This window comes from Gorilla gorilla, chromosome 2 (genome assembly GCF_029281585.2).
Source record: "Gorilla gorilla gorilla isolate KB3781 chromosome 2, NHGRI_mGorGor1-v2.1_pri, whole genome shotgun sequence".
Taxonomy (NCBI): domain Eukaryota; kingdom Metazoa; phylum Chordata; class Mammalia; order Primates; family Hominidae; genus Gorilla; species Gorilla gorilla.
Window position 1 is genome coordinate 139,660,011 of NC_086017.1, and position 15,326 is coordinate 139,675,336.

At 60.1% G+C, this 15,326-nt stretch overlaps 1 protein-coding gene across 3 annotated transcripts; it reads right to left on the minus strand.

Moving 5' to 3' along the window:
* On the minus strand, positions 1-14,018 carry GATA2 (GATA binding protein 2). Of its 3 annotated transcripts, none has more exons than XM_019024563.3 (7): positions 12,601-13,128; positions 12,382-12,504; positions 7,384-7,657; positions 6,309-6,950; positions 4,444-4,589; positions 2,401-2,526; positions 1-1,897 (listed from the first exon to the last, which is right to left on the minus strand). In XM_019024563.3, the coding sequence occupies exons 3-7, from the start codon at positions 7,610-7,612 to the stop codon at positions 1,598-1,600; spliced, it is 1,443 nt and encodes a 480-aa protein (XP_018880108.1). In that variant the 5' UTR covers positions 7,613-7,657; positions 12,382-12,504; positions 12,601-13,128; the 3' UTR covers positions 1-1,597. The 3 variants fall into 3 exon arrangements, with proteins under 3 accessions (XP_018880108.1, XP_018880105.1, XP_018880107.1); XM_019024560.4 differs by lacking the exon at positions 12,601-13,128 and adding an exon at positions 8,292-8,502 and having other exon boundaries at positions 12,382-12,595; XM_019024562.4 differs by lacking the exons at positions 12,382-12,504; positions 12,601-13,128 and adding an exon at positions 13,496-14,018.
* Positions 14,019-15,326: the final 1,308 nt, after the last annotated feature.

A 15,326-nucleotide genomic window follows, 5' to 3' on the forward strand; every position in this document is an offset into this window, starting at 1 on the left:
TTCACAAAAAGTATTTTATTATTCTTAACAGTACTCACTTTAAAGGAATAAGAGGATAGCATACATTTTTTACAGACAATATATAAATGTTGTACATAATTAACAATAACTTAGTTCACTAATCCAAAATAAAACAAGCCAAATAAAACATAAAAACAGAAAATACTGCCGATTCTTTTTCTTATGCGGACACTAGTACAAAATAAGTTACTTCTGGCCGTGGTGCTCCCCGCAGCGACTGCCCGCCCATATTGCACTTGGTCACTACATCAGCACAATCCTCCTCCTGGGCCAGGGGCCCCTCACAGGCCACCACACCCCGCCGTCACCGCATACAGAATCTAAGCTCGGGACACGTTTATATACAGCTGTACCTTGGGAAGGATCCAGACAGCCACAGTAAAGCTGGACCTGAGACCCCAGCAGGGACACAGCCTCTCCCTGGGTCCTGGTCCTGACCTGCCCCCCAACTCCTGCCTTCACCCCCTGCCAGGCCAGCAAATGCCAACCAGCCCCCAGAAACCAAGAGCAGCAAAGGCCCCTCCCCACCCCCAGCTTTCATACTAGGGCTGTGGGATCCCAGCTCTTTTCCAAAAAGAATTGCAAAGCTCCAACCTTGTGTGTAGGTTTTATTCCTTTCATAGCAGGGCTCCTGTGGCTATGTACAATCAACTGGACCCAAAAAGAGTTTAAAAATAAAACAATTAACTCATCAGCGAGTTAAGCTTATGCATTTTTTTAATATTTTTTCTTTTGTCTCAGAGTAGGAGGCGAGGGGGTTGAAGGGTTAGCAGAAAAAGGATGTATTTACAGGGTCCACCTGACAAACAAGACAGGCTGTGGCTTGCGCTCAGTAAGGGGACACAGTCACAGCAGCTTCGGCCTCAAAGCCAAGGGAGCGATCTGGGAGACGTTTCCCCTTTCAAGAAAATGTTGTTTCCTTCCTGTGACCCAGCCCTGGCCTGGGAATCTGTGCAGGACCGCCCGTGATTGTCTCTGCCCTCCAGGGCCTGGCCCGTCAAAGCAGGCACCAGCTCACCCTCCCTGGGCCGTGGCCACTCTGGCTTTGGCTCAGCCCAGCCTGGAGTTCGGCTATTTCAGAGAGGGAAGCCAGAGGAGAAGAGGGTACAGGCTGAGGTCCCCACAAATATGCCCCCAGAGCCCTGGCAAGTGGACCCGCCAATCCCGAGGAAGAACCGGAGGACTTGGGACAGCTCAGACCACCAAGTCTCCAAGTCCTTGTTAGAAACAAGAGCAAAATAAATTATTTTTGCCTAATCTTTTTTCCTTCTAAAAATGGTTGCCTTCGTCTGTCCCGTCCCCTCCTTTTCTCTCCATAAAGTTGTCCTTGTTGTTCTCCCAACAACTGTCCATGCAGGAAACCCCACCTGGGCAGCGGTCGGGTGCGGAGGCAGCCTCTCAGCAGTGGGGAACATTCACAGTAACTGCTGGCAGGCTGCTGGGCGCCCTCCAGGAGAGGGGGTGCTGGGCCGAGCCGGGCTGGCAGGAGTGGTGTCGGCCTTGGGGAAATGCTGGGCTGCTAAGGGTTTGGTCCACCCATCCCGGGAGTGCCCGGTCCTCGACGTCCATCTGTTCCCTAGCCCATGGCGGTCACCATGCTGGACGGGTGGGGGTGGCCGAAGGAGAGGCTGGAGGAGGGGTGGATGGGCGTCGGAGTGGGCAGGATGTGTCCGGAGTGGCTGAAGGGCGGGAGGTGGCCCACAGGTGCCATGTGTCCAGCCAGGGCAGCTGCACTGAAGGGGGACGACTTCTCCTGCATGCACTTTGACAGCTCCTCGAAGCACTCCGCCCCTTTCTTGCTCTTCTTGGACTTGTTGGACATCTTCCGGTTCCGAGTCTGGATCCCTTCCTTCTTCATGGTCAGTGGCCTGTTAACCTAGAGGCAACCACCAGTTTTCAGAGGGCCAGTTCCTTCCTCCAGCAACATTCCTCCCACCCCGCCACAGCGTGGACCAGAGGCAGGTCAAGCTGAGGGTCCCAGGAAGCCAGGAATTGTGCCCGACCTTCATAGTCCCATCACCAGATGGCTACCATTCCAGGAAAGGCGGGTTCTGGCATATGGGGCTGACCCACACCCTCCCTGGCTCTGCCCACCACATGCCAGCACTGCCCAGCCAACTGAAGTCCTCCCCTCCACCCTGACCCTTTTTAAGCAGAGAAACCACTTCCCTAGCCCCTGAGACCCTGTCCTAGCCAGCTCCACCTCCTGAGCAGAGGCAAGGCGCCCCCTCTTACGGGAAGCCCTTCTGGCGCTCACTCAGGGCAGCAGCTTCCCAAGCCAAGCCAAGCTGGATATTGTGGCTGGGGCCTCTCGCCTGGCAGCACAATGCGCAGAGGTCCCCTGGGAGGGGCGGGGTGGCCGGGGCGGGGCGCACTCACATTGTGCAGCTTGTAGTAGAGGCCACAGGCGTTGCAGACAGGGTCCCCGTTGGCGTTTCGGCGCCATAAGGTGGTGGTTGTCGTCTGACAATTTGCACAACAGGTGCCGGCTCTTCTGGCGGCCGACTGGGAGGGCAAGGCAGCATCAGCAGGCTGGACTCCCACGCCCACCTCGACCCCCCTCCCTGACCCTCGCTCCACCCCCAGGCCCCACCAGCTCAGTCAAGGAGGGCTAAATCTCACATGGGAATCAAAGCATCTCAGAACCATGGAATTTTAGAATTTGAGAACGAAATAAGTCAAGACTCACAGAACTTTGGAATAAAGAACTCTCAGAAGCCTGATGTTAGAATCAACGGGATTGCAAGAGCTACAGGGGAGAATTAGCTACCTCCCCCAACTACCCTGCGCTCTAACTCCATAAATGGGGAAACTGAGGCCCTGAGAAGGGCTCTCTAGTAGCACAGGCATCCTGAGGCTCAGCCGGCTTGGTCCCCCTCGAGCCCCTGGATCTGGGGCCGATTCTGTGTCTCCTCCAGCACGACTCCGCTCAAAATCCATAATCCTGGGTGAGTCAGTGTTGCTGAGGCCAGCGCAGGTTTACAGAGTGCAGAGCTGCACCGTCCAACACTGTAGCAGCTGGCCACAGGCAGCCATTTAAATAAGATCTAACTACAAATTAACAAAATTAAAAACCCAGTTCCCTCAATTGCACGAGCCACATTTCAAGTGATCAATATTCACATGTGGCCAGGGGCTACCACAGTGGGCAGTGCAGACACAGAACTTTTCCATCTCTCCAGCTGATGTGAGTGCTGATCCCCCCCTATCCAGCCCCCCCATACCCCAACCCTTAGAGCTTTAACCACCCCGCAGCCCCTCTGAGTCCTAGTCCCTCAGGAAATGCCTGGCAGAGGTAGGGTCTGGAAATGAGCGCCTGGTCCTTGCAGAGAGAAGCTAGAGGGAGGCTTTACCCAAGAAAACAGATCCCCTTTCCCGGTTCCACCAACGCCAGCCCCACAGTGACAGAGGGGGTCCCCCAACACTTCCCAGAGAACTGCAGGCGGGAGTGCTACAGGTGGCGAGTGTGGGGGGCTGGGGGCTGAGGCCTGCAGAGCCTGGAACAGCCCCAGGCCCAAGCCTGGTCACAGAAGGGACAGAGGGACTGCAGCCGCGGGGGCAGGGAGGGGTGAGTAAGCAGCCTGAAGCTGGAATTCTGACTCAGGGGCCAACGCCGCGTCCTCCACCTCTACCCCCACCCGGGCCTCACCCCGCCCTCGCTCCAGGGGAAAAAAAGGCCCCCAAAGCAGGGAACGATTTAAGCCTCATAAATCACTTCGCCCTGAAAAAATATATTTATTATTCTTAGCATTTTACGCATTATTTGCAGAGTGGAGGGTATTAGAAATTTCAAAACAGCCCAGCGAGAGGCAGGACTGAGCTGAGGAGACTCTAAAAACTCGCAGAGTCCGGAAACAGATACACGAAGTTTCCTTATCTTCAGGCTGCAGATGTCCGGATAGGAAACTCCGGCAGGAGATCCGAAAGGGCATTTTTTTAAAATCACTCAAATGAAAATACACAGTATAGGTGACTCCATGGAAAAATAATAAAGGGCAGGTTTTTTTAGTGGCCGGTGTGAGTTTGTGTTTTATTTAAATAAGCACGAGGAGCTTGTGAGCGGGGCTGTCGGGGAGGGCTGAGCCACAAGGAAAAGTACTTCATGGCCCTATTTTTAAAAAAGAGCTAAGCAGAGGCCAGAGGACAGGAGTCCGGCCCATGGACACTCAACTTGGGGGATCCTGGAGAAGAGTGGGGTGGCGCAAGGGTGCCCGGTGGGCTCCCTATACCCGAGGAGGAAATCTGGCCCGAAAGAATCTGGCCAGAAAGAGAGACGACCCCAACTGACATCCCAGTGCTTTTCATGATAAAAGAGGATTTCAAGCGGCAAAGCGTCTGCATTTGAAGGAGTTTTTTTCCCCTGTAATTAACCGCCAGCTCCTGCCCAGCAGCCCCCTCCCAGCCACCTGTGCCCGCTCCTACCAGTCTTCGCTTGGGCTTGATGAGTGGCCGGTTCTGCCCATTCATCTTGTGGTAGAGGCCACAGGCATTGCACAGGTAGTGGCCGGTGCCGTCCCGCCGCCAGAGAGGGGTGGCTGTGGCCCCACAGTTGACACACTCCCGGCCTTCTGCAGGGGAACAGGGAGAGACACGGGGGCCTGCTTAGCCGGCAAGTTCTCGGGAGGGAGTCCAGGGCAGGAAAGCAGCCGGCCGAGCAGTGTCGGTGCCTCTCAGGCACACGGTTGGCCTGGGCCTGGCTGCAACAGCCTGGGCAGGAAGAGGGACCAGAGGGTCTCCCACATGGGAAGGGGCGCAGGTCCAGAGTCGTTTAAAGCCAAATCCCCTGCTTCCAATCCTCACGAGGAGGGATGGAAACGAAGGAGGAGGGGAGGAGGGGCCCAGGGCCCCAGGCGTTCTGGAGCAACCAGGAGGGTATTTACTGCAAACTTTGCCGAGGGTAGGGTGGTGGCAGGAGTCACCCAGCTCAACCTGGCTGGGCCCAGGAGGCTCTCTCCTTCCCGCTCTGGCGCGTCTCTTCCCCTCTCCTCTTTTGTCCCTCTCCTTTCTACCCAACTGTGTCTGCCCCACCCCGTCTTTCTGCTCTAAGTCCAGAAGCATTTCCCTCTTTCTCCCCAACTTTTCTCCTCTTCCACCAAAGCTCTAGAATTTTTCTGAGTCCTGGAAATAGTGGATCGAAGTTGTTGTTCTTTAAAATAAAATAAATAATAAGCTCTTTCTTTTTTAGATAAGTGGCCTTGGTTTTTTTGTTTGTATTTTTTTTTTCAATTAAAAGACCATCTGGAATTCAAATAAAATGCAAAACAAACAGGAGAAAGGACCGAGAAAAGGCAAGCTGACGGGTCTGAGCAGAACTAGGACCCTGAGCCGGGGCTCAGCGGGTGCTGGGGCCAGCGGGGGCTGGGGCTGGGGACCAAGTTGAGCAGGATCACTGCCTGGCATCGTGTTCCCCAGGAAGTTGCTCTTGATTTAGTTTAAACTAAATGAGGAGTACAGACTGGCAAGAGAAGGTGGTTCCTGCACTCAGGAGTAACTGTTTTAAAAACCTTCCCCCTCTGTGGCTCAAAGGGATTCGGGAAAGAGACATGGACAGCAGGAACTCCACACTAGCCACGAGTTTCTGGGTTTATGCTCTGTGGCCAGATTCTTGGACAAACCCAGTTTGGCCCCAGCCAGCTGCGGGAAAAGGGGCGGGGGCACTGCAGCTTCATCCCCTCACTCCAGCCCTCAGGGAGGGAGAGGGAAGGGCCTGGCGAGGGCAGGGAGCAGGAGCAGGTCCTGGGAATTTTGCTCTGGGGGAAATCTCCCGAGGAGATCAGAGAGCCATCGAAATCCCAAGATCAGACTGATTGAGTTAGAGACCCAGATTCCTTAAGGGTCTGGAACCTCCGGAGTGCCTGAAACATGCACACACAACATGCACACAGACACACGTACACACATGCACACACGCTCCCAAACACATGCACATACAGACTCACTTCCCTCGCTTCACATGCTAAGTCCTGAGGTGGCTTGAATTTTCACTTAAGATTCAGGGAGGGAAAGGGGGAATTCCTGTTCTGTGTTCTGGTCAGGCAGTGACCAACCCTGGGGCAAGGAACTGAACTTTGGGGGTACACTGGAAGCACTTAAGAAAATGGCAAAAGTTTTAGAGTCTCCTCTCCCTGACGTGGGGGTCTCAAACATCTGTTGGGGGCTATTAGAGAGAGACACCACCCGTCCCCAGATCTGGGAAACCGACACTGCCCCCCTCCCAAGTCACAGCCCCCCACCACAAAAACGCAAATGCTCCCCTCTTCCACGAAGTCCCCAGCACCTGCCTTTACCTGAACAGGAACGAGCCTTGCTGCGCTGCTTAGGGGTGAAGCTGGAGGCCGGTCCCCCCAGGAAGCCTCCGGGGTGGAAGAGTCCGCTGCTGTAGTCGTGGGCGGCTGCCGGCACATAGGAGGGGTAGGTGGGGATGGGGTGGTGTGTAGCAGGCTGGGTGCCCATAGCGGCTAGGCCTGGGCGCAGGGGACTGCCACTTTCCATCTTCATGCTCTCCGTCAGTGACACCTGGTACTTGACGCCGTCCTTGTCCTCTCCTCGGGCTGCACTACCCCCCGCGGAAGATGAGGCTGGAGACGCAGCCCCCGTGGTGCTAGGGTCAGGAGACACTTCTTTGGGTGGCGTGGGTGGGAAGCCGAAAAGGTGGGAGCCAGAGTGGGCTGCTGTAGGGGTGAGGGAGGCCACTGAGCTCCCGCTGCCTCCCCCGCTCCCACCCCCAGCCCCTGGGTACACAGAGAGTGGGCCTCCAGGGCCTCCAGCAGCTGAGGGGTGCAGTGGCGTCTTGGAGAAGGGGCTCACGGTCCAGGGGTTGTGGTGGTGGGCCGCAGCGGCAGAGAGGGCTGCTTTGCCCCCGTCCAGCCAGGGCAAACCCGGGCTGTGCAACAAGTGTGGACGGCACATCTGGCCTCCGGTCAGGCGGGCTGCGGGCAGAGAGAGAGAGGATCAGGGTGGGCAGAAAGATCAGGGTAGGCAGAGCTAGGGACGCCCCTGACAGACATGAGATCACGACTCCCAGAACCAGCAGTCATCCCCTCCCCAAAGAAAGCCAGAAACATAATACCCCACCGGTAATAATCAGGAATGTCAGTCCAAGCTGAAGCACAAGTGGCATGGAAGGAACCCCACCGGACAGACCCTACAGGGAACCCTCACGGGCCAGCTGGAAGTGGGCAGAAACCCTGTGGGTCCCAGACCCTCCCCAATCGGCCGCTGCTCCCACCTCTCCCGCCCCGATTTTTCAGCAGATCGATTCCTGCGGATCCTACATCCGGGAAGCAAGCAGACGGGCCCTCCTCCCCTCCCTCGCCTGCCGCGCGGCGCCTGGGTTCTCATCACCACGGGCCCAGTGCTCACCGTGCGCGGGGCTGTAGGAGACGCGCGCCCGCGCGTGAGCGGGGTTGGCATAGTAGGGGTTGCCCTGCGAGTCGAGGTGATTGAAGAAGACGTCCACCTCGTCTGGAGGCAGCAGCTGCGCGGGTTCCATGTAGTTGTGCGCCAGGCCCGGGTGGTGTGAGTCGGGGTGCTGCGCATTCAGCACGGCCGGGTGCGCCATCCAGCGCGGCTGCTCCGGCGCCACCTCCATGGCCGGCGGCGGCGGCTCAGGGTCTGGGTGCAGACGGCAACGGCCCTGCGCGAGGAAGGGGGCGTGAGGCGTGCCGCCAGCGCCTGACACCCCCCAAAGTCCCACCACGAGGTGTCCCGCGCGCCACGGAGCCCCAGCCCAGATCCGGCGAGAAAGAGCACCAGTCCCGTGTGGGAGGAAAGCCCAAAGCTCAAAACGAAAGGAAGGCGGGGGAGGGGGTTCAGCCACGCACACTCACGTGGTGACCCGCGGCTCCAGAATCACACACCCGTGCACATGGGGTCACACCCGGGGACGGGTCCCGACACCAGTGACCCCAACAAACGCACAGAGCAGCACTTCAGTCAGACACTCACACTGAGCCCCCCCGCCCGGTAGACAAACACATGAACACAGACTCAAAAGTTGGAGACAGGCGCCCGGGCACCCAGTGTGGCACTTGATCCCAGCGACACGCACACACCCACACTTGGCGCCAGATACACATACTGATCTCAACCCCGAAAACATGCACACGCAGCCCCCTGAGCGCAGTACTAAGCGGCACAATCAGGACCTCTCAACAAAGCACACCAAAGCAGTCGCCCACAGCCTGGCCCCCCGCCCTAAGTCCCCCCAGAGTCCCCTCAAAGCTAGGAGCGCCCCACGCCCCCAGCCGGCTCTCAAACCCCAAACTTACACACGCAGCCGTGGGGAGGGGAGGGACTCGGCCTCTGAGAGTGAAGGAGTTCCGGCGGGAGCCCCGAGGGCGACGGGCCCAGGGACAGCACGTCCGGAGGCTGGCGGGGTTTACAGGGTAGGAGCTGGGGGTAGAGTGCGCCTCGGCCTCGGGCCCGCCCGGCTCCGGCCCCTCGGCATCCTCCGGCCGCCCTGGCGCCAGCTGCCGACTCCTGCACAGACATGAAGCGGGGGCCGCGCACGCCTAAGAAGCCCAAGCCAGCCAATCAACGTCGCGCGCCTCCCAGCCTCCGCCTCCCATTGGCTGCGTCCGCAATTCCCGAACCGCTGGACTCCGGGACTGACCCGCGGGCCGGCCCCCCTCAGCCGGCGGGCCCCCTCCCTGCGCGCTCCTGGCGGCCCCTGCTGCCAACGCGCCCCACCACTAAGGGACCCTCACCCCAAGGCCCGACCCCTGCAGCCCCTCTTGCGAACACTCCGGGATCCCTCGATGCTCTGGGCCTCCCTAGCAGTAACTAACCACCAACTGCCCCCTCTCCAGGAGCCCGGGCCGCGCACCCTCTGGATGGCCTCTCCCCGAGACCCTAACCCCGCCACGCTCCTTCACCGCTGAACGTGGTCAGTCCGAGCGCAATTACCTACCCAGACCGTTCCCTCCCCTAGCTCGGGCGCTGTCTGGGTGGACTGGGGGTTGGGAGGGTTCTGAAGACAGCGGCGGAACAGCAGGAGCCGAGAGGGGCAGAGAGGGGCAGGAACTACAGGGCTCTAGAGGGCACCTGGGCCTCGGACACGCGGCCGCTCAGGGCTGTGCTTGACCCAGTGGAGGTGGCCGGGCCGGTGGCTCCAGAAAGGGGGAGGGGGCACCCCTCCCCGGGCGTGGCCTTCGCAGGCCAACGGGCCCAATTGCCTGGGGCGAGGCCGTGGAGACCCGGACTGGCGCCGGCGCCAGCTGGAGGGGGACGCCCCTGGGCAAGAGGTGGCATTTTTTTCCTCCGGGGGGGGTCCCCGAGGTGGCCTCTGGTGAGGGGGAGGCGGTGGTCTGAGGTCTCCGTCTTCTAAGTCACCTGGAAGTGCTCCCCACTCACTTCTAGCCCGGAGATCGGCTCTATGGTTCGTGTGGGCCGGGCGCACAAGTCTTCCTCCCTCCCATTGTACAGACTGGGGAGACGGAGGCTCGAAGGGAGCCCCGGGCTGAGGAGGGAGGTCCAGGACAACGGCATTTTGGGGGACCTAGACAGGTGCCGAGTACTGGGGGTACTCAACAGCGTCCTCCAGCCCTCTTCCCTGTTGGGCCCGAGGCTTCCGGGGTAGATGTCCAGAGGGCCCCCAGGTGGGTCGGGAGCAGGAGGACGGCTGGGGTCCCGGCCACCCCCGGGAGAGTGGGGGAGGGGCGGCGGGATTGACAGTCGGTAATTGGGTAACTGGAGGCGGCTTCTCCGGCCGGGCGGCCCCGCCACCGCGACGCCGAGCCCCTGACGTCACCCGATTCGCCAGGAAATGAACTTTTTAATAATCCGAGGAGGGAGGAAAGCCCTCGGTCCCCTCGGCTCCGGGGGCGCCCGGCTGGGCCCAGCTCCGCGGGCGCGCCCCCGTCACCCCCTCCCAGGCCAGTTCAGGGCAGCGCCAAGGGGCCGCGGGCTCAGGCTGAGGCCTCCTCCTGCCTAGGCGTCTGGCGTCCGTTTGTCTGTCCGAGGCCTCAGCGCAGGTAAAGCGCGGGGCTGGGGGGCGCAGAGCTCCATTGGGCTGGGAACCAGCGCGTCTCGTGCCCTTGGGGGACCCGCCTGCCCGAGCCGCCTGCTAAGCCTCCCGCTCCCCTCCACGCTGGAGCGCGCGGAGCCCGGTCTGCTCGGAACTCCACTCTGCGGGAGCGGAGGCCGGCGCCAGCCCGGGAAGCCGCGCAGGGGGCGGGAGGCCGAGCGCGAGGCCCTTGGCGCCGGGCCTCCGCGGCCAGGCCGGGCAGGTGAGCAGTCTCCGTGCCTCCCGGTTGGCGTTCCCCTCAACGCGTGCGGTCCCGCCGGGGCCCACTGTCTCTCCGTCCGTCTCTCAACTTTTCCCATCCTTTAGCTTACGATTCTTCATCAACTCGTAAAATGAGATCGCCGCGGAGCTCGAGCCTATTTGGGGTCTCCGGAGACTAGCAAGACCCTCTGAAAGACACCGCGTCCCCAGGGATAATCCCCCGTGTCCGGCAAAGCTGCCCCGCTCGAGCGCGAACCCTGGGACCCAGCACGGGAGGCAGACCAGCAGCTGGCCGCTGGGCTGTGAACGCCAGGACCGAGCGGAAGCTTCCCGCCCGGCCGCGATCGGTGCCGCGGCTCTCAGGGAAGTGGCTACGCGCGGCCCTCGGGAAAGCAGGTAATTCGCCTTTTTCTCCCACCCGCGCGGTAAAAATTACCACCCCCCTCCCCGTTCACACTGGGAATCCCCGTGTGTATTCCCAGTTTCAGCGCAGCGAGCTCGGCATCTAACCCCTCCGCGGCAGGGTCCCGGCCACTGCGGTAGTGGAGGTGGCCAGCCTGGCTGAGTCCCCTGCCCAAACGTCAGCCCTGCGCTGCCGCCTGCCTGACGCAGAGCGGAGCGAGGGAGGGGATTTAATTACCCCGCTCGGCAGCTCAGAAAATCGCCGCACAGAGGGGCTTAGCAGGACGGTTAAGGAGTGCTTGAGCAGGGGCCTCGGGAGACCCGAACCAGCCTCCTTGCCCGCAATCCGGTGTAGAGGAAAAAAAGGAAAGAGGAGTTCTGCCAGGTCCTTTCAGACCTTGGGGTTGCCTTCCTCGACAACGCAGGCAGGAGCCGGCTTGACCGAAGCCTCCACCTCGGTTGCAGGTCCTGCGTAGGATGCGGGACTGCTGCATTCTCTGGCGGAAACGAACCCGCCTGGGAGAGAGAAATGCGACGCCAGGTAGCAGGAAGCCCAGCTGGCCAATAAAGAGGGACCCGCGCTCGACAATGTCTGTGTGTGCCAGGCAGACCGAGGGACACCAACCGGGCCCCTCCCCATTAGGCCGAAGACATGGTCCTCCCACCTTGGGCCCCAAACAAACTCCCGGGGAGGGTCAACGCAGCCCCCAGAATCGGCTGGGGTCTTGAGGCGCTGTTCCAGGCCTGGTGAGAGCAGATTTACTCCAATTTATGGGCTGGAACTTTGGGGTCCCCAAAACACCTTTAGAGGGACGCGTTCCCTTTTTCAGTATTTTGTTCGTTCGGGAGCATAGTTGGAAATGCTGGCGTTGCCTTTGATCACATTAAGAAGCTGTCACTTTCCTTACTTGGGAACAAGATTTCTCTGAGGACTGGAGAAGGTCAGCCAGGAAGCAGAATTTTCGAAGGACCCTTTTCAAGTGGCCCGAGAACTCACAGCGGCGATCGCCACCATTTGACCTGGGTGCTTCTGCCTGGGAGCTGGGGAGGTAGCAGATCTGGTGCCCGGTTCTAGAGTGCTTCTCAGGCCTCTACTAAGCCGCGGGTGCCAGGTGGGGACACAGAGCTGCCCAGGTCTCCCCGGCCGTCCAGCCCTCCCCTCTGAGCCCTTTGTTTAAAGTTAGCTCATCCGAGGCGGCCCCTTTGGGACCATAAGTTTGCCCTCCCTTTGTAACCTAATTCTTCTCGCCTTTTCCTTATGGGCAGCTAATTGGCCCGCGGTGTGGGGCTGGGGGTGGGGTGTCAAGGAAACCCATTTGCTAAGGGACTACCTTCCATAGAGAAATTTAATTCGCAACCCAGCGGCCTCCCAGCCCCACACTGGCAATAAACCTTGAGGGGTACGGGGAGGAAGTGAGGTGCCTTAGCAGATGGGTTCAGAAGTTCCCTTAAAGCCGGGGCATTAGATCTCAGGCCAGCAGCCATCCCTCGGGGGGGGGGGTTCCCAAGGGGGGGACTACTGCTATAACGGCCCCCCCCCCCGCTCTTTCAGGTTCAATTCCAGCCCCTTAAAGCAGAAGGCTCCCTCCCTCGGCATCAGTGCAGGCTCTCCCACCTCATTACTGTTCTGTGTCTTTGGGAATCGTAGAGTGTGTGGCCCCCACGTCCTAGGTGTCTCGGCACCCTGGACCCAGGCGCCTCCGAGATTCTATATCGCTTCTGACCCCTACCTTCAAGCCTGGCAGGCTCCCCGCGGAACCCTGCTGAGACCCGGAGACAATCGGGCCGTGCTTCTCCCTCCTCCACGAACAGCCACGGTTTACTTGGAGCGGCCGGGTCCGGCGGCCTGACAACTGGTAAATCCGTTTCGTTAGGCACAATTTGTCTGCAATTTGTCAACCCGGCTGGGAAACGCTCTCCAGACGCCTCGGCTGCCGCACGGGCCCTACCTGGTTCTCGAATCCTGCCTGCTCATAAACGAATCCTAGCACGGGGTGCCTGCGTAGACCTGGAGCTCACCACCAGATGTTCCCGACCTCGGGAGAGGAGGCTTTTTCCAAAACAACGAATTTCCTTCCTTGTTTTCCGGTAAAGGAGCGGTCGCCACACACGGGGTCCCTGAACGCAGGGCCTTTCCCCTCGTGGTTGGAGCAACGCGGAGTTCAAGCCTGGCCGCCACCGAATAATTTTAAATGCCCCGTTTTCAGACAGATCCAGAACGCCGTCTACGCCTACCGGCGGCAGATCTTCAAGCCCGCGGCGGCCCCATTCTTATTGAAATCCCACTAAACGGATTCCGACTCCGGCTTGGGGCGGGGGGAGACTTCCAGACCCGGCGCTCTCCCCCACACGTACCCCAGTCACACAGGATAAAGGGCTGCGGGGCGCAGCGCGCGGGGGCGCAAGCAGGAGCGAGCTGGGTTAAGCCGCGAAAAGCCGGCGCACGGGACCAGCCGGCAGGTGCAGCCGCCGCTCGGCGGCCCGGCTCGGACGCATCCGCCGCGGTGGCCTGGGGATTGGGGGCGGCCGAGACAAAGGCCCCATTTCGGGGGCCGGGAGGCGGGGGTGCTTTGCGAGGCTCTGGGAATGCCAGGGTCTCGTGGCCTGTGGCTCCGAGAAATGGGAAGACAGGAGGCCTGAGGCGGGCCTGCTGTGCCCAGGTAACCAAATACTCCCTCTGGTTGAAGTCCCTGTAACCAGGGTTTCCGGTCTCTGGCAGGGCCAAGGCGAGCCCCAAAGGTAGGGGCCACAGGGCAAACGGACCAAGCGATTCGGGTGCCAGGCGGGCCGGGCCGGGGGCGGGAAGGGCCGGGCCCCGGGAGGGTGGAAGTGGAAGAAACTCACCGAGCGAGGCGCGGTGGGCGGCGCCCCCGGGCGGACGGGGCCTGGAGCAGAGCTGGGAGCAGGGCGAGGTGCGCGGCAGGCGGGCTCGCGGGACCTGGGCGCGGGGTGGCGGCGCTCACCAGCAGAGCCTGGGCGGCACGCCGACCGGCCGCATGGTGTTCAGCGGACCGCTTTTGTCCGCCTGGTGGGCGACGGGGCCCTGCTAGGATGGAGGTGGCGGCAGGCAATAGACAGACTTGAGCAGCGAGTCCCGGGGCGACGCTGGCCTCGCTACCTTCCTCGCGCTCACGCTGCCTCTCTCTCCCCCACCGGCCGCAACGCGGCTTTTTATTTCGACATCACTTTGCGGGGGGGCAGGGGGTGGCGACGGCGGCGGGAGCGCCGCAGGGGGCAGGAGGGTACCCGGGGCTCTGCACCCGGCCTACCAGGTCCAGCCGCCTGGCCGGCCAAGGGCCGCTAGGCACTCAGGGCGCGCACACCCTGCGCATCCACACTCCAGGCCGCTCCCACCCTCTCCGGAGCGCACACGCGCGCCCCTGACCTCAGGGATGCTTGCTCAGAAAGCTTGGGACACGTCTTTACTGAGACTCTCCCTGGGGACCCTCAGGAGCTGTGAGCACACGCACTCACTGATAATGGTACACAGACGCCCGCTCCTCTGTCTTCAACCCACTTCCAGGAGTGCTCACACGGACACACACACATCCCTGCACATGTGCACACAGCTGTGGCCGCGAGGACATCCTCAGACAGACGGCCTGGGTCACACCGACACACATGGCCACACAATCAGATTGCAACTCGGCACTCGGGCTCACACTCAGGACGCCCTCACTGCCAGGCTGGTTTAGCTAAGTGCAGGCGCAGCCCCTCTCCCTGTCCCACCCCCCCCCCTCCAGTTCCTAACTCTGGGGGACCCCTGAGCACTTTAGAAGTCAACTGTCTGGTGTCCCCCTGGCCCATCTCCTTGGGGCAGACTCTCACAATGGGGGAAGCAAGGAAGTGTACAGAGGGCTTGTTCACAGAAGTGGGAGGCAGGAGGAGGGGAGAAAGTGAGTGTGGGAGTCCTCATCCCCAGAAGACCCCTGGGTTTGTGGGCAAAGACAGTCCAGTCCTTGTGCTGCCAAAGGGATTCAGCCGGTCAGCGTCCCCCCACCCCCACCCCTGATTCCCATTCCAGCAGATCAGGGAGAGTGAAAGTGGCCTGGGGACCTTGAGCCCAGAGGGAAAGTGCTTGGGCTTGGAAGGACTGGGAAATCTGTGCTCCTGTGACCAGGTGTGCCCCAGAGGAGTGTTTCTGTCCCCTGGTCTTTGTGACCCCTGCTGTCCATAGGTCTTTTTCTCCAAATCTGGTGGTGACTATTGCATTGTGTGTGTGTTCTATGCATGTGGCTCAGAGTCTATGTCCTGTGTGCCCAGGTGTGTCTGTGTGCACTTAGCAGCACACAGGAGTGTCTGCAAAACTGGGTGTATGAGTATGTTCATTTCTTCTTGTGGGTTTCTGAGAGTTTGTGTATTGGGCAGTAGGTCACAGTGTGGCTATTTCATGACCCTGGAATTTGGCACAAGAGAGTGTGCCTGTGGAAATGGTTGTGTGTCCCTTTGGCTCTGTGTCTGTGGGGTCATCATGTCAGAGACTCATGTAATGAGGGGTGGGGATTTCCAGGTGTTTGCCCATGTGTCTGTAGCAGTGTGTGGCATGTCTATGAATTGGTGTGTTTTGGAGTGTGTGTTTGTGTGTGTATGTGCATGTATCTAGGTATGTGTTACTGTGTGTATTTTTGTTGTTGTTGTTGTTGTTTTGTTTTGTTTCTTGAGACAGGGTCTTGAT